The sequence below is a fragment of the Pongo pygmaeus genome, chromosome 8, assembly GCF_028885625.2.
Source record: "Pongo pygmaeus isolate AG05252 chromosome 8, NHGRI_mPonPyg2-v2.0_pri, whole genome shotgun sequence".
Taxonomy (NCBI): Eukaryota; Metazoa; Chordata; class Mammalia; order Primates; family Hominidae; genus Pongo; species Pongo pygmaeus.
Genome location: NC_072381.2, coordinates 19394360 through 19416331, shown reverse-complemented (window position 1 = coordinate 19416331; position 21972 = coordinate 19394360). Strand labels below are relative to the sequence as shown.

Here is a 21972-nt window from a genome sequence, read left to right as displayed (position 1 = left end):
GGTTTGTTACACGGGTAAATTCTGTGTCACTGAGGTTTCATGTACAAATTATTTTGCCATCAGATAATGAGCATAGTACCCAATAGGTAGCATTTCAATCCTCGCACTCCTCCCACCTCCACCCTCAAGAAGGCCCCGGTGCCTGTTGTTCCCTTCTTTGTGTCCATGTGTACTCAACGTTTGGTTCTCACTTCTAAAGAAGAATATGTGGTATTTGGTTTTCTGTTCCTGTGTTAATTTTCTTAGGATGATGACCTCCAGCTTCATCCCTGTCACTGCAAAGGGCACGATCTCATTCTTTTCTATGGCTGCACTGTGTTCTATGCCGCATATATGTACCACATTTTCTTTATCCAGTCTGCTGTTGATGGGAATTTAGGTTGATTCCATGTCTTTGTTACTGTGAATAGCGCTGCCATGAACATACATGTAGTGTATGTGTCTTTATGGAAGAATGATTTATACTGCTTTGGATATATACTCAGTAATAGGATTGCTGGATCGAATGGTAATTCTGCTTTGAGTTCTTTGAGAAATCACCACACTGCTTTCCACAACAGCTGAACAGACTTACATTGCCACCAGCAGGGCATAAGCATTTACTTTTCCCTGTAACCTCATCAGCCTGTATTAATTTTTCACTTTTTAGTAATAGCCATTTTGACTGGTTTGAGATGGTATCTCACTGTGGTTTTGATTTGCAATTCTCTAATGATTAGTGATGAACATTTCTTCATCTGCTTGTTGGGCACCTGTATGTGTAACTTTGTGAAGTGTCTGCTTATGTCCTTTGCACATTTTCTAATGGGATTATTTGTTTTTGTTTGTTTGATTTCTTTAAGTTCCTTATGATTCTGGAAGTTAGGCCTTTTTCAATGCATAGTTTGCAAATATTTTCACCCATTCTATAGATTGTCTGTTTACTCTGTTGATAGCTTCTTTTGCTGTGCATAAGGTCTTTAGTTTAATTAGGTCTCACTTGTCAATTTTTGTTTTTGTTACCATTGCTTTTGGCACCTGCTTATGAAATCTTTGCCAGGGTCTACATCCAGAATAGTATTTCCTAGGATTTCTTATAAGGATTTTTTAGTTTTAGGTTTTACATTTAAATATTTTCATCCACATTGAGTTGATTTTTGAATATGGAATAAGGAAGGGGTCCAGTTTCAATCTTCTGTGTATATCTAGCCAGTTATCCCAGCATCGTTTATTGACTGGGAGATACCTTTCCCCATTGCTTGTTATTGTCAATTTTGTCAAAGATCAGATGGCTGGAGGTGTGCAGCTTTATTTCTGGATTCTCTAACCTCTTCTGTTGGTCTATGTGTCTATTTTTGTAACAGCATTATTCTATTTTGGTTACTGTAGCTTTGTAATATAGTTTGTTGGGTAGTATGATTTCTCCTGCTTTATTTTTGCTTAAGATTGCTTTTGCTATTCAGGCTCTTTTTTGGTTCCATATTAATTTTAGAATAGTTTTTTGAATTCTGTGAAAAATGTCATTGGCAATTTGATAGGAATAGCACTAAATCTATAAATTGCTTTAGGCAGTATAGCCATTTTAACAACATTGATTCTTCCTATCCATGAGCATTAATTTTTTTTCCATTTGCTTGTGTCATTTCTGTTTTATTTCAGAAGTGTTTCATAACTCTTGTTATAAAGATCTTTTACCTCACTGGTGAGCTGCATTCCTAGGTATCTTGTTCTTTTTTGTGGCCATTGTGAATGGAACTGCGTCCTTGATTTGACTCTCAGCTTGGATGTTGTTGGCATATAGAAATGTTACTGATTTTTGTACATTGATTTTATATCCTGAAATTTTGCTGAAGTTGTTTCTTGAATCCAGGAGCCTCTGAGCAGAACCTATGGGGTTTTCTAGCTATAGAATCATATTGTTTGTAAAGAGAGATAGTATGGCATCCTCTCTTCTTATTCAGATGCCTTTTTATTTATTTCTCTTGACTGATTGCCCTGGCTAAGACTCCAGAGCTATGTTGAATAGGAGTGATGAGAGTGGGCATCCTTGTCTTGTTCTGGTTCTCAGGGGGAATGCTTCCAGCTTTTGTCCTCTCAGTATGTTGTCTGTGGGTCTGTCATAGATGGCTCTTGTTATTTTGAGGTGTGTTTCTTCAATGCCTAGTTTGTTGAGGGTTTAACATGAAGAGATGTTGAATTTTGTCAAAAGTCTTTTCTGCATCTATTGAGATAATCATGTGTGTTTTGGTTTTAGTTCTGTTTATATGCTGAATCACATCACATTTATTGATTTGTGTATGTCGTGTATAAGTCTCTTTGTAGGTCTCTAAGAATTTGTTTTATGAATCCAGGTACGCCAGTGTTGGATGCATATATAATTAGGATAGATATATATTCTTGTTGAGTTGTACCCTTTATTATCTAATGCCCTTCTTTGTCCTTTTTGATCACTATTGGCTCAAAGTCTGTTTTGTCTGAAATTAGAATAGCAACCCTTGCTCCCTATTGTTTTCTATTTGACAGATCTTTCTCCGCCCCTTTACTTTGTATTTGATAGCTTTTGCCAGTTTTTATGGAGAAGCACAATTCCCAAGGCACTTACCATGTGAAGTGCCCCCCTTATACTGCTTTTTATACTATTAATTTTGTGTATCTTAATCAATATATGATTTACATGTTATAAATCAATATTATTTCATATAGCCTATATTCATTTAAATTCATTTGTACATTTATCTCTCAGCTTTTCATGCAATAATGCATTCCTTATTTCTATCTAGGATTATTTTCCTTCCGGTTGTAGACATTTCTTTTGTATAAGCCTGCTGATGACAAATTGTCTTGGTTTCATTTGTTTGAAAAAGTCTTTGCCTTCAGTTTTGAAGAATATTTTTACCACGTATAGAATTCTAGTTTTGATTTTTTTTTTCTCTGATACATTGTGCCTGGAACTACGCAAAGGATTTGAGGGTCTGGCTGATGTTATCTCCTCTCTAAGGAGATAAATGTTCACTTCTGGCCAACAAAATGTCTCCCAGCAAAACATCTTAAATATGGAGTGAACTGATTAAAGTTGTGCTTTGAGGTTTCCAATCCCTGTGAGCCAAAACTCTGCATTCTTCTTAACTTCTCACCCGCTCATGCTGCTGAGCATCTTAAGGTGCTGAGTACATCTCCACCAAGACACATTCTTATGTCTCTTTTCTAGTCCTGCTGGTGCTTTTTAAAAAGGCACTCTCCAAGTTTCCACAGTCATTCTCTTCTCTTACAGTTTAGTCATGACATTACCCATTTTACATTAATAATTTCCTATAGTCTCTCCCTCACACATGTTCCCCTTAGAATTCCCTTCCCCTTTTTTCCCTTTCTCCCTTTTCCCCTTTTTCCCTTGCTTCCCTTCCCTTCCCTTCCCTTCCCTTTCTTTCCCTTTGTTTCTCCTTGTTTCCTATCCTTTCCTTTCCTTCTTGTCTTTCCTATCAGTTCTCTTGTAAATCATGTCCTTTGTCCCATTCCAACCAAATATCATGTTGAAATTTGATCTCCAGTGTGGCAGTGTTGGGAGGTGAAGCAGGAGATATTTGGGTCATGGGCGCTGATTATCTAAGAATGGCTTGGTGCTTTTCTAGCAGTAGTGAGTTCCCACTCTCAGGAGACTGGATTGATTCTTGGGAATGGATTAGTGGGTTGTTATAAAGCAAAGAAGCCTCTTAGGCTTGTCCCATGTGCCCATTTCCCCTTTGGCCTTTTCTGCTATGTTTTGATGCAGCACAAAAGTCCTCACCAGAAACTGAGCAGATGCGGGCACCATGCTTCTTGTACAGTCTGCAGACCATGAGCTAAATAAACCTGTTTCATTTATATAGTATTCAGTCTGAGATATTCATTTAGAGCAACACAAAATGGATGAAGACACCTTCCAAGCTGTTGCTCTTAGACACTAAGTTTTTATATAATAAAATAATCATTTATTATTTCCCCATGTTGGGTGTAGCCATCGCTTTGCTTGATGAACTTCTATGCAATGCTTTACAGCCAACTCAAAAATTACCTTTCCCATAATGCTTTTTTTTCCCTTTGTGGATATGAAGCTTCTCTCCTCAGTTCCCATAGAACACTTTGTATCTTCTTTCAGGTCCTTACTTTGTTTTAAATGACACAGTTTTTTAAATCTAAATTTAAAGATCTTTGCATCTCCTGTTACTTGCATAAAATATTTCTCATATCTTGTATGCAAAATAGCTATAAAATTGCATTTTAACATGCCTTCGAAAGTAATATTTCATAGGGCAAATAATGGTATAAATATAGCTTATACATTTATGAGGTAGGGTATGCAGCCACTACATTCTTATAAAAGTGTAAATATATATATAAAGAAAAGTCTTAAAAATAGCCATGATGATCTATACTCTTACCCCAAACTTTATTATTCCAGAAACTGCATTACGTTTACTGTCATGCCACTAATAAAATGTCTAAATATTTTTTTAGTTACCTAAAGAAAACCAAATCTATATATACTCCCTCTTTTAATCTTATGATTATAGAATTAACTCTTTTAAATTATTTTATAGTGAATGAGAAAATTAGTTCATAAAGTGAAAACAATTATAAGTAAATAATTATTTCAATTAAAACAAAGTTCACAGAACTTGTATATGTCTAATGAGATCATTAATAATGCTTATACTTTTAAAATTTAATTTTATTGTTTACTTAAAACTCACCTTATTCTCAAAAACACATGCAATACAGTACAATATAATAAACTAAAAGATACACTCACACAAATATATATATATATTTATATATAAATAAAGATAATACCAAGAGAAAAGAGTTGAGGCACTAAATGGAGTCAACGATAAAAGTAGATCACAAAAGGCATTATAGAAATTTCATAGACTTACTAACAATATATGAAAAATTTGGTTCTAAGCTTTCTATGAGCCAATCTGAAGAAGAAAACATAATTAGTAATAATCATGAGAGCCTTATGAAAACACAAAAATAAACTGATTCTTCAGTAAAATTACATCATGTGCTCATAAATGACTGGAAACTAATTTCTCACAAATGTCTTCTCAAAGAGAACAAGTATAACATAATTAGCAATTACTTCCATCACATTTTTACAATGCATAATGAAGGACTTCCAACAGACTATTTTATATAACAAATACTCATATATGTCAATTCAATAAATCAATACATGAATAGACAATAAGATATTTAAATGTGTCCTTCATAAACCAGTCCCAGCTTATCTTGAAATGATAGTGCAGTTCTTTATAGTAAGCATATGCCTTAAATCCATTTCCTTTTAACACTTAAGTGCTGAGGAAAAGTTGATAAAACCTCCAGATAATATTTTGATATTTAACAATTATTTAAGAATAATTTATCATTCCTGAAATTTTCCCCACAAAATGATGAAGACAGCAATATTTTTCCAAACTGGAAAAATCATGCCAAAGCCTGCTTGCTCCTCTTATAAAACACATAGCTAGGAAAGTCAGACTATCAACTTGCCAAATAGGAAAGTGTCAGCCAAAAAATAATAATAATAAAAAATAAAAACACTAGAAATGTAAAAGGACTGTAATTCTGGGAGAGGAAATAGTTACATTTGAGGAAAAAGTGTAACAAAAGTACAGTCAGGTAAGCACATATCCAAAAAGATAATAAAGGTGAAAAAGTTATGAAGAAACTATATTTTGGAGCATGAAGTATTCCCTGGAACTGTTTTTAAAGTAATCTGCCTAGTATAGATGGCCATTTCCCAAGAGTTGGCTGTCCACCCTTGCAATGCTTTATAAAATACAAACATGTCCACCAACAAGATTCTGATTTCATTGAATGAAACAGGGCCTAGGTATCAGTATGTTTCAACACTGCCTCCAAGTAATTCCATTGTGCTGCCAATTTCAAGAACCAGATCTTGACTAAGTGGTCCTCAAAGTAAGGTTCCCACACCTGTAGCATCAGCATCACCTGGGAATTTGTTTAAAATGTAAATTCTTAGGGTCTACCCCAGACCTACTAAATCAGAAACTCTGGAATGAGCCCAAGATTCCTGTGTTTTAACAATTCTCCAGGCAATTCTGATGTGCTTGAGAATACAGCACAGGTGGAATGTGCTTTGCTAGGTACTAGGGCTACAATGGTGAACAAAATAGCCTCATTTCTACCTTCCTGGAGCTTGAGGTCTAGGAGACACATGAAAGATCCGTCCTTTGCAAAACTATTCTGTCTAGTTTATGCCAATAAAACCTGTTCAATTACTTCAATTAATTTTCTAACTTCCAGCTTTTTTCTTTCTCAAACCTGTCTACATACAAATATCACAATAAATATTTAATAAACATCTATTATCTTCTGACTGCACACTTCAAACCAAACCAAGGGCACAAACAGGAAACACACACACACACACACACACACCCAAAATATACTCGGGCAAGGCATAAAAAATGGTGAGCTTCATTAGTATCAAAGACATAAAAATATATATACAATTGGATACTATTTTAACTTGTCAAATTAGAAAATATGAAAAAATACTTACATATTCAGTGTTGGCAAGCACATAGAAAGACAGAAATCTCATAAACTTCTTGCAAAAGTGGTACATTTTTGAGGAGTAATTAAGACTTATCAAATGTCTAAATTACGAATAATAATTTGTAATAATTTATAATAATAATAATTAACACAAAATTCTACTGTGTATGGTTTCATTTTCCTTTCAGTACATGATGCGAGATGTGGCAAAGCTATACATTATTCAGTGAAGATTGATTAAAATTGTTTATCACCAAAAACAACTAATAACAGTGATGAATTAGTAAATTTTGGTACATTCACTTAATGGAATACTCTTGACTCATAAAAATATTAATAAATAGATCATTACAGATTGCAAACAAAATTAAAAGCATAGTCAAAAACAGTATGGTCAATATAAATGCATATTTATTAAAAATATATATGCATATATGCATAATGTTCATATCATGGTAGGATTATGATTAATGTCATTGTCTTTCTTATCTATATCTAAACACTTTTCTAAAATAAAAACGTATTTTTCTTTTCATAGTTAAAAAAAGAAATTTTGTAGCAATAAAAAAGCTAAGAAATTCTTAACAGTATATGGTCTTTACCCATTGTATTATTTTAGTTAACTTGTATTATCCAACAAAATCCAAAGATAGAGAATGCCTTGGGTATCTTTAAAGACAGACATACAACCAAGCACACAGTCCTGACAGGTCGTTACCTGAGTGGACCACTCTTTAAGTAAGTAACACTTTCTGCTGGGTTTTATACATCTACTCACAGCTTTCTGTTCTCACAGAGTAGGGGCTCAGGAAACACATGCCTAATGTTAAAGATAAATTGTATGCCTAGTCAATACAATCTATGAATCTTTTAGGCAATAAAGATGTTTGATTTGAGTAATTGATATATCTGCATAAATCACTATGTCACAAGATCATACTGATGTCATAAAAATGATTCATATTTCATATGGCATATTCATTTGTTCAAGTTCTTGTCTCATTATAGGGAATCAAGTCTAATTTACCTTTACTTAGTTTGGGAAACGTTTTCCCTACAATTTTTGGGGGCAATTATAACAATTCTTCATAGGATTTGGAATGTAAGTATAATTATTTCTTTTTAATGTGGTTAAAAGAAAAGCATACGTAAAGATTATATAATGAAAATGAATTTTTAATTTTTGAATGCAATTGTAACCGAGATATAAAAGTTATTATTTTATTATTAGTAAAAAATGCTGTGATCTTTGTTAACATAATTTTATAGACCTTTTTATGACTGTCTTCTTAAAACTTTACCTTACCTTGTATAGCAAGTATGCAACCTAACCACTCTCTCCGTCGTTTTAGATATGGTTCATATATTTTCAGCACAAATTTTTCTTAAATCCCATGTATTTCAAGTGACTGCATTTCATTTTTTTGTAAACATTTAGGTTCAGGGGTACATGTGCAGGTTCGTCATACAGGTAAAATTCATGTCACGGGGATTTGTTGTACAGATTATTTCATCGCCCAGGTAATAACCCTGGTACCCAGGTTATTTTTTCTGGTTCTCTTCCTCCTCCCCCCACCCTCCACCCTCAAATAGGTCACAGTGTCTGTTGTTCCCTTCTTTGTGTCCAAGACTTCTTTTCATTTAGCTCCCACTTATAAGTGAGAGCATGCGGTATTTGGTTTTCTGTTCCTGCATTATAGTTTGCTAAATATGATGGCCTTCAGCTCCATCCATGTTCCCACAAAAGACACGATCTCGTTCTTTTCTAGTTAATTTTTAAAAATTATCCAGCTAAAATACCTTTGAATAAAATCAAAATTAAAGTGATTTAATTTACTTATGCACAACAAATTACTGATATATATGAAAATGCAAATAATAGATCCTTAACTCAAGGACAATCTAAAATAAGGGCATTGTTTTGTGTGTTTAGAGGAATAATTATGCTTTATATTCAGTCCTATGGCGATACTGCCAGAATGCTACTTGACAACAAGTATCAAAACAGTTAAAAGAAAATAACTACATACTTGCACTTGGTGTCTTGGCAAAAAAATATATGTATATATAACAACAGTTAATTTAAATTTCAGCTGTTTGCACCACTTGCTTTTTATTGCACTAAAACTGTTTCTAAGGACTGGTATTTAACCATTATTTTAGATTTAAAAATCTTGATCTGTTAGAAATTATGCTGGGAGAATGTTATGGCTTCTAAACTGGCCTATAAAATATTGGCTTATCTTCTTACCAGAGAAGGCAATAATTCTGGTATTTACTGTCTAAGGGACTAAAGCTTTGAAAATTATTATCATTACAGAAAAAAATTATAATATTTTCTCTTTACTGAAGCTTTTATCCACATTCATATCCAGCACTAGATATAGAAGGATACACAGAGTTAGTATCACACGGACATAGTTTGCTTTTTTTTTTTTTTTTTTTTTTTTTGAGACAGAGTCTTGCTCTGTTGCCCAGGCTGGAGTGCAGTGGAGCAATCTCGGCTCACTGCAAGCTCCACCTCCCAGGTTCACGCCATTCTCCTGCCTCAGCCTCCTGAGTAGCTGGGACTACAGGCGCCCGCCACCAGGCCCGGCTAATTTTTTTGTATTTTTAGTAGAGACGGGGTTTCACCGTGTTAGCCAGGATGGTCTCGATCTTCTGACCTCGTGATCCGCCCGCCTCAGCCTCCCAAAGTGCTGGGATTACAGGCGTGAGCCACCGTGCCCGGCCTGCATTATTTATGTGGCTTTTCGTTTATCATGTGTCAAATCTGCACGAATGTATAATACAGATAGGAACGCAGGTGCACGAGCAGCAGTGGGGACCATAACTTATTTCCAACTGAAAGATAACGATCAGTGTAATTTTTTAAAAAATATCTGGGTATTTCTACTTTTCAAGATAGTGCATATTCAAACAAATAGTTTCTCAACCACCTGTAAGCAAGTCCTAACATTTTAAGCAAATCCACAACATTTTAAAATATCCATCACTTCCAGGTAATCATCAGATTGGTAGGTGAGTTTTTCTTTTGATCCAACAGAAAGACAAAGGTAATTTTGATTAGACTGAGAAGAGATCATGTCTGCAAAAATGACTGAGAAAAAAACATTGTGTATTGTACAATAAATGAAGCAAGCCAAAGGGTGCCTTGAAATGATGTTTTTTAGACTGACTCAGGGTAGAGTTTTCCCTCAAAACTATAGTTCCTTTAGGACACACAAATTAGATTTTTTTTTTTTTTTTTTTTTTTTTTGAGACAGTCTCACTCTGTCACCCAGGCTGGAGTGCAGTGGCACCATCTCGGCTTACTGCAAACTCCACCTTCTGGGTCGTAGCTATTCTCCTGACTCAGCCTCTTGAGTAACTGGGATTACAGGCACGCACCACCACATCTGACTAATTTTTTCCATTTTTAATAGAGATGGGGTTTCACCAAGTTGACCAGGCTGGTCTTGACCTCCTGACATCAAGTGATCCACCCGCCTCAGCCTCCCAAAGTGCTGGGATTACAGGTGTGAAGCACTGCACCCGGCCCACAAATTTTGTTTTATTTTTTTTAATGGAAGGACCTTAGAGCAATTTTTCTTTCTTCTGAAACATTTTGTTTTTTTTAATTAGTTATTAGATTTAGAGAAAAATGAATCTTCTCTGATCAAAATTGGAATTAGGTGAGAAAGCCACCCTCTCTCTTTTAGCACTACCTTCCCCACTTCTTGCCTTGAAAGCCCCTAACAGTGAGATTCTAGAAGCATCTAGAATTTGTAAAAATACAAATTCCCAACTCTATTCCATGAATTTTTTTTTCTTTTTAGAGATAAAGTGTCATTCCGTCACCCAGGCTGGAGTGCGATGGCATGATCATAGTGTACTACAACCTCAATTTCCTGGGCTCAAGTGATCCAACCACCTTTCCCCTCTCAATGGGATTACAGGTGTGAGTGACTGCACCTGGCCTCATTCCCAGAGATTTTAAACCAAGGTTTTAGAACCTGCATTTAAAAATATATAAGCAAATTTATATACAAATTTTCAATGGTCCTTAATCTCCATTTTGAGAATTTCCCCCAAGGGTTCTATGAGCATAGTTAGAAACCAATGACCTAGGATACACATAGGTATTCTATCACACATCATTTCACATGAATGAAGTGTGAGGAACTTTATTTTGCTTGAGGCAATAATTTTATACTCAAAAAAAGTGTTAATATTAAACATTATTTAACCAATAGATTGGCATTTAGTGAAATAAAATGTATTTGAGGACCAAGAATTTAAAACTTTGCTCTCTAGCTTCCAGCAATAAAAAATGAATAAATTGGATCAAATAAAGGCTTTTCTTATGAGATAAAAATGATCATAAAATTTATGGTGCTTGGCTATGAGCCAGTTTACATACTACAGAAACACTGTCTGGGCTAAGAGACTTGACCAATTAAACTAACTGTGTAGGTCAGAGTACAGGATTCTGAGATCATATAAAATCACAAACTGAGAGGAATCATTACACAAGACCTGCAAATATACAGTATTCTAAGCATATTTAAATGTGCACTATAAGGCTCAGATTCTAGGTGATCCAAGTATCTTGATTCAATGATAAGCAGATAATAATTTTTTTAAAAATTTCTCAGCTGAAGAGAACTCATGATTTTGCCAACTGCCTTAGTTGTTGGAGCATGAATGGGTACAAACTCATTTTATTTAATACTAGATTATGGTTCTTTTATCAAAATACTAGGAAAAATACTTTTCTACTAAATATTCTCCTTCCCTACATAATTTAAAGGAAATGGAAATCTTATTCAACCCCAATCTCAAAAAAACATGTAAATTGCAACTGATGATACTGTCTATGAATGATTTTTACCTTATCTTTCCATTGCATTATAGTTGAGAGCAGTATTTCCATATACCTTGATTACAACCTTAGAAAAATCACACCAGGTAACCTCAGTTGAGCCCTGCTGAGCAGGAGAAAGGGAGAATCCACTCACCGAACTCTGTGCTGAAAATGCCTCCATCTACAAGAAGAGATGCCTTTTTCTAATTCATGTAAAAATTAATAAACTAGCTGCATGGAATGGTGTTACTCTCCCACAAACACATAAAAAATAAAGATGCAATCTTAACTTTATATCACAGAGTTCACTTCATATGTACCAAGGATAGTCCATTAGATTGTGGATGCAAAAAAAAAAAAGCAGAATATCAGGTAGTCATGTCATTTTCATGGTAAAAAATATGCATTTTAAGACCTTGCCTAAGACTCAACTACAGAGTGAAAATTTCCCTACATATTCCTACCCTACTGTGGCTTTTCTAGACTTTTTATTGTTTCATTAAGTGTATAAAGCAAGAGAATATTTTCAAATATATTATTGTGGTTTTTTTCTCTTATACTTGCTTATAAATAATCCTTACTTTACTGAGCCAGAAGCAATCGTTGTCTCCAAGAGAGCTGGGATCAGAGAAAGAGACAAGAATTGACAGAAAGCCTTTCAATTTTTAAAACTAATCTTGAGAACTATTTCCAAAACAATATCCTTAAAAACCTGGCTTTAAATTTCTATAGCAAGATGCCTGAGAGAGAAAAGCCATTTTAAAATTAGAAAAATTTTCCTTCAAACACAAAAAACAAAATGTGGCAAACTAAGCTTAGAATCTTACTATAAGCTATAGAGTAGGATATCTGATGCATAAGAACTATTTTTTAAGAAAAGAAAAAATATCAAGCCTTCCTTGGCTGAGGAACGAGCCTAGAGAGAAAAGAAGAAAAGGAGAGGAGATACAAGGTTAGGTGCCATTCCCTTCTCCACGATTTAGTGTCATGTAGAGCACATATGTTAAATATTATCTGACTATTAAGAATTCCTATTTAAAACTTAATTTTGTGTTCTGTAGCCTATAATTATAAAACACAAATATATTGATGTGAATCAGCAACTAATTAATTCAACAAATAATTGTTGAGGCCTATTATGCACCAGACACCTGAAAATAATGCAACAGATTGGGAAATCACAGCTCCTGGGATTCCTCAGGAAATGTTCAGTCTATTGAAAGTGGTAGGGTGAGAGGAAATATAAATTACTGCCTTATACTACTTTGACATATTACTACTTCTACCTTTACCACTTATACGTGAAATTCCAGTCCACCTTTTCTTAATGGACTTATAGATTATTCATAAGATGTCGTTTATTGATATAAGCCACAAAAACTTTCTGTAAGTGCCTTTTGCTTTTTTTGTGAGTCAGAAGCAGCCCAAGGGAAAAAAATAAAAGAAAAAATCTTTTAAATAAAAAAATTTAAAAATTAAAAAATATTACATAAAAAACTGGAGCCATCTTAGTAGAACAAAAACAATGGCAAAAGAGAGCTCCAAAAGCAGGGAGGTGGAAAATCAGCCTAAAGAAAATAACTGGATGCTAAAGATATTGTGAATCTCTTGGGTATAAGGCCCATCTGCAGAAGGAGGTCCCAGACAGAGCAGCAGAGACACCATTAGTTTTCTTTGAAGCAGTGGCTACAGAGTCTGGGGGTTGTGAAGTTTTAACTGTGGAGAGGGCTGTAAAGGGCATAAAGATTTTGAAAAGATTCTTTAACATAAGAGCATCTGCAATAACATTTCCCTGGAATCATCAGAATGAGAGGACGAAGGATGGGGTCTCGCAGGACTTGGGCACACAATAGAATTGTGGACTACAAAACAGGGGAAAGATACTAGTTACCGATCCTCAGAAAAAGAGAAGATACTAAAATAAATAACAAAGAACAAAATGAGGTCACAAAATCCCTACTTAAAATAATTATTACCATGTAAATGTGAGGAGCAAATGAACAAGGAAAAATGTAAAGAAAAGGTAAAGAAAATGACACATGAAAAAGAAGCCAGAGAAGGATGAATACTTGTGCTGGGAAGGGTAGCAAGGGGCTGGGAGGGAGGTGGGGATGATTAATGGGTACAAAAAATAGAAAGAATGAATAGGACCTATTTAATAGCACAACAGGGTTATTATCATCAATAATAATGGTACACTTTAAAATAAGGAGAGTAACCAGATTGTTTGTAACTCAAAGGATAAATGCTTGAGAGGATGGATACCCCATTCTCCATGATATGATTATTATACATTGCATGCCTGTATCAAAACACCTTATGTAGTCCATAAATATATACATCTACCATGTACCCACAAAAATTAAAACTAGAGGTTTCAGTGAGCTGAGATTGAGCCACTGCACTCCAGCCTGTGTGGCAGAGTGAGACTCCAAAAAAGAAAAAAATTAAAACTTAAAAAAAAAAGACGAGGCCTTGAAAGATGGGTACTTGAAAAAATCCATTAAATTACTTTGTATGTCATGTTGCTTAATTTTTTTTAATTCATAAATTCATCTGAGTCAGTACCAACACATTCTTTCTCCCTGCTTGTTATACAGCAAGGAATATCCTTCTTCCAAGGTAACATTAATAATTCCACCTATGTCTTAGATTCTGCTCCCTATAAACAAGTCCTAATAAAAATCGAGCTGAACAACTATATAACTATATACAGTCATGTGTCACTTAATGACAGGAATAAGTTCTGAGGAATGCATTGCTAGGTGATTTGTCTTCACCTCAACATCATAGAGCATAGTTACACAAAACTACATGGTATAGTTTTTAAATTTACATGTGTAATTTTTATATGAAAAATCAAATATTCCAGCACCATTACTAAATATCAATCATTTTCCCTAGTTGGTTTAGGGGAATGCAAATTGATACTGCAATTGACATTGAGGAAAACAACATTAAGTTCATAAAACATCTATGGAAAATAAAAGGTAAGAAAACTATTAATTTTCACATAAAAATATAAACAAAAGAAACAATCATCATGCAATATCTAGCTCAGAAATTTCAAAAGAATCAGAATACTGCTAAGCTAAAATTTAAACAGAACTGTGTATAAATATACACAGTCAGAATGATGGGAGGGAGAGAAATAAGAATGTGGGGAGAGGAATAGAGGTTCCATTCCTCATAATATGTCAATAGAGGAAGCCAAAATTTTTGAATCAAGAAATGACTATATATTCCTTTATAAATATGGACTAGCACCTATAACCAGTCCCTAATAAAAGTGAGAAAAGTATAGAGGAATAATCTTAGGACATAATAGGGTATCTCCAGGGAATTGGATTGATGTTAATGAAGGAATGACAGCTGTCATTATAAGACTGTCAATTCTCTTTGACACTTTTAGACTAGATGCATGCAGTCACTGTGATAAAAATTTGTTACATGTGATACATAAAGATGAAAGTGGTAGACAGAAAAAGTTGGTATGTAAAATACAAACATGCTTACAACACTAGAAAATATTCATGCATTTCACAAAAGTGAAAAAAGTTCAAAATGGACGAAAGCCTTAATAGTCAACACAATAAAGAAAAAAAATTACATTTGTTGTGTAGCCTGCTCTTCTTGTCCCACCCCAGCCACGCTGGTCTTCCTGCATGGTCCCAGCTGAGGGCCTTTCCCTTTGTGTTCCATTCAGAAAGAAACGCTCCATCACTAACAAACCCTTTCCTTGTTTCCATTCTGCTGTGTAGCAGTTAACACCATCTGCAGCGCTTTCTATTTATTGACTTACTGCCTGTCTCCCTAATGAGAGCCAAGGATCATCTGTTTCAGTCACTCCTTTATTTCTAGTGCCTACCTCAGCGTTCTCACACAGTAAGCACTCTATTTCTTCTTTGAAGCAACTTTATAATATTGAGATAATGTGAAATTAACTGCGAAATCCACTAGTTGAGAACAGATTAGTAAATTGTTGAAAGTCATTACAGTGAAATGCAAATAATGATGAATATTTAATGGCATGATTTATTGAAAAGTGGAAAAATCTTTTCATCTATGTTGAAAACCTGCACATTTACCTGTGTTCATACATGTGTGACAAATACACATCGCAGTGAGAAAAAGTAGAAAGAGAGAAAGGGGAAAGGGGAGAGGGAAAAAAGGGAGGCTGAAGAAGAGGAAATGGGAGGAGGAGGTGGTGGAGGAGATGGAAAAGAGAAGAAGGAGAAAAGAGATTTGGGGAGGGAAGAAATCCATAGATCATTTTAAAAACAATATATTAACAGGGCTTTTCAAAGAGTGATAATATTAAATTATTTTGTTCACTTATTCATGCTCTTTGGTTTCTATGAAATTCACGAGAGCATTCATTGTTTTTTTTTTCTTTTATTATTATTATTATTATTATTATACTTTAGGTTTTATGGTACATGTGTGCAATGTGCAGGTAAGTTACATATGTATACATGTGCCATGCTGGTGCGCTGCACCCACCAACTCGTCATCTAGCATTAGGTATATCTCCCAATGCTATCCCTCCCCCCTCCCCCCACCCCACAACAGTCCCCAGAGTGTGATGTTCCCCTTCCTGTGTCCATGTTTCTCATTGTTCAATTCCCACCTATGAGTGAGAATATGCGGTGTTTGGTTTTTTGTTCTTGCGATTTTAATTGATATTTTTTCCATTTTGTATGAAAGAAAACACTCAGCCTTCTTTTCAACTTAACATTTGTCTTTACAATAGCATTGGCCTAGGATAAGGTGGTGGGGGCAGAAATTTAGGAGATGCTTAATAAATATTTCCCAGGAGACATATTCAAAATACATGGTCACTTACTGTGTATGATCCACTGATGGCCTGTGGTTTTCTTCGCCATGGTGAATGCCAATCCCGTTCCCAAGCCCCCACCTGAATGTGTTTGAATCTTGAAGTAAATGTACTGGGATTGGTTGATACCATTTACACAGGCTTCTTTTCTCAAAGCTGCAAACTTCCATAACTTGGACAGGGTAGAACAAAGAAAAGGTGAGCTAGTAAGTGGCAATTTCTATCTGTACAATCTTAATCAGCACTTTCTTACTCTTGTTTTTAATTATAATGTAACTTTTAAACATTATTAAAATAATTAGGCAAATGGTTTGTAAAATCACTGGAAGAGTTTCAAAGAAATCTAGGTTTATTCTAGTCAAATATTTATAGGAAAAAATACATATACTAATGATCTGGTTTCATGAGGAGGTGAGATTTTAATTAGCTTCTAAAGCAGCAATTTAAGCACTTCCATTAAGCAATTTCATTGCTTGCATGATCTCCAAGTTCTGACAAGTCTGTTCTTTTCTCAGTCTCTGAAGGGGTTATTGCTAATTCCCAACTTCAGTTTAAGCAACAAGGTTTCCAATAACTTTTATATTGGACCTGTTTCCTGGAAAGTTTTACAGATTCTTGTAATAATTTTATTCTAATATCACAGGAAATTACAGGTCCAGCAATTTTTTAAAATGTATAGGTTATGTGTAAAACTGTCGTCTGAATTCTCTCTCTGAATGTGTTCATGTGTCTGTCTAAAATCTTCCACTGCTGAATAAAAAAGAAATATTCAATTCAATGAAATTCTTGTGTATACTATAGAAAACCTGGTTTGCACTCTAGCTTTTAAATGACATTAACAGTGGCAGCATACCACTATGACCATTTAGAAATTTGGGTATATGAGTTAATGTAAAATCTGAAAAGGAAACATTTAAAAAAGTGTTTTTAGTCATGACATTCACGTGTATTAGTTAATCTCTGACATTAATTGTTTATCTTGTGAAGGGATTTAGGATACAATATATCTCTGTTCTTCATATCATTTAAAATATATAATTTGGAGGCTTTTTATAGAAGTATTAGAAAATATAACATGTCAAGCAAGATGAATAGGTTCCAGGGATCTGCTGTAAAATTTATACTAGAGTCAACCATAATGTATTGTACCCTTAACATTTTGTTAAGAGGGTAGATCTCATGTTATGTGTTCATTGTTTTTTTTTTTTTTTTTTTTTTTTTGAGACATCATCTCACTTTGTCACCCAGGCCAGAGTGCATTGGCATGATCTTGGCTCCCCCTCCCAGGCTCAAGCAATTCTCCTGCCTCAGGAGAATTGATTAACAATAACTTAATAGTAGGCATTCATTTAGGACATTTAAAGAATTTATCAAAACTTCCCCTCTAATCATAAATGATATTACTAAAATGATAAAGTTGAACTTAGAGGAAATTCAGTATTCCCTAAAGATACTCATTATGTGTAATTAATTAGGTTTTGTATAAACTCTTACAAACACTACAACTTATATAAGAGCATAAGGGGATTCGAATGCCTTCCAATGAGCAAGTCTGAACACCACCACACCTTCCATTGTATTATTTTCCATCTGTGATGCATGATATAAATCCCTGGCTAGCTTGAGTTAATTACTGTCTTATCTTATGCAGGAAGTGAGTCAGCTTTGATTTTATGACTTTTTTAGTCTAGATTAGATAGTTAATTGGTGGTGTACTTGTACATTAAAAAACATTTTTTCTGGATTAAAAGAATAAATATGAACCTCAATGGATTTCTTAAGTCCTAGAATTTCTTCACAAGGTTGACATAAAACAAGAGTTTCACTGCTCTGTGTTATCTGCCTGTTCTAAGCCCTTAATATTATCAAGACACTTGAGAAATATGATGGTACAGTCAATTCACAGGCTACTCCATGAAGAAGAGAGAAGGGAAAGATATTACAAAGTGTTTACCCCTTCTGATCCTATGCTTTGCTCATTCAGACACAGATTAATTTTTCTCCTCTCAGACTATATCTTTGGCTGAGAAGTCCACTTTTAAATTAAATAGTTTGTCTCTGATCCATTTAGGAAAAGCCATTGAATTGGCAGTTACCATTGAATTGGCAGGTAAAAACCAGGACACAGGGGATAAAGGTCTTATTTGCATTCAGATAGGTTTTCTCATGAACTCTGCATATTTTGATAGTACTAATGTTGTATGTGCATTTTGGCAATGGCAAAATTTGAATGAATTAATTTGACAGTACTATAAAGCTACCTCCCTAAACATTCCGTATTTTATAGTGTGAGGAGTACAGATCAAAGGGAATGGATGGAAAGAGCTACTAAATGCTACTCCCAGAGTCGAGTAAAGTTTGTGAAAACAATAGTTTTGAATCCAAAACATTAATCTAAAGACACTTACTTCTTACTGGGCCTGGTAGAAAATGAATTCTGATTCTTCCATTACAATTTTCTGTATGAATAACTGTTACATTTAGAAGTTGCTCTAACTCATGTTGAAAATATCTAACTACGATACTAGGCTGTGCTACTTAGAGATTACACTTGTATTTTCTTATCTATTTTGTAGCAATATTTAAACAAATTTTAAGAATCTACCTACCACAGGATGCTTCATCTGATTTGTCAGGGCAGTCATATTTAAAATCACATTTCTGCATTTTTTCGATGCAGTGACCATCAGACCTGCAGACAAATTCATTGTCTGTGCAGTTGTGTGGAGGTAATGTTACAGGAACTGAGGTTTCCGGTGGAGTTGGGAGGTCTGCTGGCAAATTACCTTGATAAGAAATAATATACAAGCATCATTTAGCAGGTTTTCTGGTTTTCTACTTCTTTAAAGATTTTACACAATGAAGCTTTCTAAATATGCCTCACAATTAATATCATAGAGAACAGTGGGTAGTATCGGCTACTCTGCTAAAATTAAATTGAGGTTCTCGTTTTTAGTAACAGTAAATAACTAAATATCTTTGATCATGAAAAATGATGAAGGTACAGATGGAAATTACTGGAAAGCTATTCAGAGCTCACCAAATAAATGGGAGGCCCAAGGACAGGGTTTAGAGAATCAGCAGGAACCAAGGGAGTTTCAGATTCTGCAATTAAGAGCCAGAGTAAAGATCCAAATAACTTTCTAATTTACTAGGTAAATAACCTTTGTTCTTCTACTGCTACAATAAATCTAACATCTCCTCATCTTCGTTTAACATACTTTCCCTTATTTAAAATTCAAGGTTTCAGGAAAGAATCAAACCAGAAATCCTCATCTAGAAATTTTGTACAAGATTACAATTTCTGAAATTACTGAGGATGGAAGACATTTATAGATGTTGATTGATTTATTAGTTATTCAATAAACGTGTATTGATAACATGTCTGTGCCATACACATGTTAGATGCAGGGCATCCAAGCTGTGGAGAAAAAGTTAAATATTAAACTTGAACTGAATTGAACATGGACACAAAGAATGATCACCAAGTCCCAGAACGGACAGTGTGAGCCCCTTGAGGCTTTCATCCAGCGTCGTTTAAAAGAAATCTCTATTTCAATCTATTCCTATACGTTAGTTATTAAAAAACAACAGACAATCGCAAAAACAAGTCAACCTTTTTGTGTTCCTTGGGCCCAGTCACGAAGGACCCTTATGACTGGACCTCACGCCAAACAACTCATTACAAAAAGAGCTAGGGTCCCAGACTGCTCCGAAACTTCATGAGACCTCTCCTCCTCTGTGCATGGACGAGTGGCCAACTCTGGAGCCTAGGCCACTGCTTCCGGGCCTGGTGGTGAATCCTCCATTGTCTGGTGAGTGCAGTGTGCAACTCTGGAGCCCAGGATGTTGCTTCCAACTTTGGTGGTGAATCCTCCATAGTCTGGTGAGTGTAAATATGTATATATCTTTTCCCTTCTCCCCTTCCCATTGCAATTTGCTTATTATACCATTTGCTTATTATATCAATTTGCTTATGTTAATTTGCTTACTATATAATTTGCTTATTATATCTGCATTGCTCTTTATGTGGGATAAAGCTTGTTTACCCTTAAAGGTATTGTGTGTGTGCCTTTCCTTCTCTCCTCACGCATTTCCTGCACAGAACACAAGTCAAACATGCCGTCTCTGCCATTAAATAGTTTACATCTAGTGGACAAGGCAGTCAGATATATCTTTCATTACAGGTATTTGTGATAAATTTATGGTAAAGATATAACTCCAGGGAAGCAAGAATGGCATCTTTCATCCCTGCATCCATAGCACAATTCACAGACCATGGTATATGGTGGGTATGCTAACATTGACAAGTGAATAGATGGATGGATGGATGGATGGACAGACGGATGAATGAATACCAGAGTGGATGAATGAATAAAATAACAAATGGAAGATTTCACAGTGTATTGAAAGGAAACAGAGGAAAACCATATATCAGATGGGAGTCAAATAAGATGCCTTGGCAAGCTGATGCTTAAACTGACTTTCAAAGGTGGATGAGCTCATCTTGCTAGGTGAAAAAGAATACAAGGTCTTTATGGGCAATGAGAAAAAACTTGTGTGAATGCATGGAAATACATTAAACTTTTTTATTTTAAATACTGTGAGAGTTTAACATGATAATATCTTGTGATATGATAAGCATGCATCTGATTGACTCATTAGATATGGAACTGGAGAGTAGACAGTTACCATAAAGAGCCAGCTGAAATCAACTTAGGAGTCTGAAATAAACACACAAAAATGCGGAGAAATAACAAGATATAAAATGTCTACTTCAAGATGTACTTTTTGTCATCAGTGTGAAGCATGAATTGTAGGTTGCTCTAACACTGGAAAAAAATAATAGTTACAATAGTTAACCTCTTTCTTTAATCCAGTCAACTAATAAACCAAAGCAGAGATGGTTTAAAGGAAAGAGCAAAAATCCAAGCAATATTAAACGTCCAGTATCTGGAGGACTGGGGATTTACATGCGGTTGGGAATCTGGGGAAAGTCCAATAACTAGTAGTTTATTTCTTAGCTCAAGTGCAGAGGCACTTAAGACCTAAGATTGAGGATAGATCAAAATATCAACTTTTTATTGATATAGCTAATCCTGAAGAAAATTTCCTATTTCTGTAGACAAGTGGTCTTCTAAAATGTGAAATCCAGAAATAAGAACCCAAACTAAGTCTTCCAGGCTACGCTGTGTGAAACTACAGCAAGGAAGAGTTGACCAGATTTCATATTTCCTCAGCTAGTAAACACTAAAAAGAAAAGAGGAGGTGAGGGACCACGCATGCACACTCAGATTCTTCTTGAAAACTCACCAATCCATTGTTGCTCTTCCTTCCTCTGGGAAGGAATGAATAAGAGGATGAAGAGACACGAGGAATATCAGGCTACCAGAAAGAGCTCAGTCTACATGAGAGACTAAGACCAAGGAAATAGTATTCTGATCCCATAGGGGTGAGTTTGAAATGATTAATGGATTGTTAAGTAAATGAGCGTTCTATTCCCCAAGATCAGATATATAAAATATAGAAGAGAAGGAGTCAGTTTTTAGGGACAAGAAATATTTTCTCACCAGGTATGGTGGCTTACACCTATAATCCCAGCACTTTTGGAGGCTAAGGCAGGTGGATCACTTGAGCTTAGGATTTTGAGACTAGCCTGGGCAACATGGTGAAACCTCATCTCTACAAAAATAAAAACTACAAAAATTAGCTGGGCATGGTGGCCCACACCTGTAGTTCCAACTAC

At 34.9% G+C, this 21972-nt stretch overlaps 1 protein-coding gene across 1 annotated transcript in view; it reads right to left on the bottom strand.

The window, feature by feature from the left end:
- The window catches only part of MALRD1 (MAM and LDL receptor class A domain containing 1), a 679682-nt gene that overhangs the window by 425004 nt on the left and 232706 nt on the right, over positions 1–21972 (bottom strand). Inside the window, exons 20-21 of the mRNA XM_054503207.1 lie at positions 18836–19012; positions 16236–16398 (exon numbers count right to left, since the gene is read on the bottom strand). Coding sequence (XP_054359182.1) covers positions 16236–16398; positions 18836–19012 — 340 coding nt within the window. The remainder of the gene's footprint in view (positions 1–16235; positions 16399–18835; positions 19013–21972) is intronic.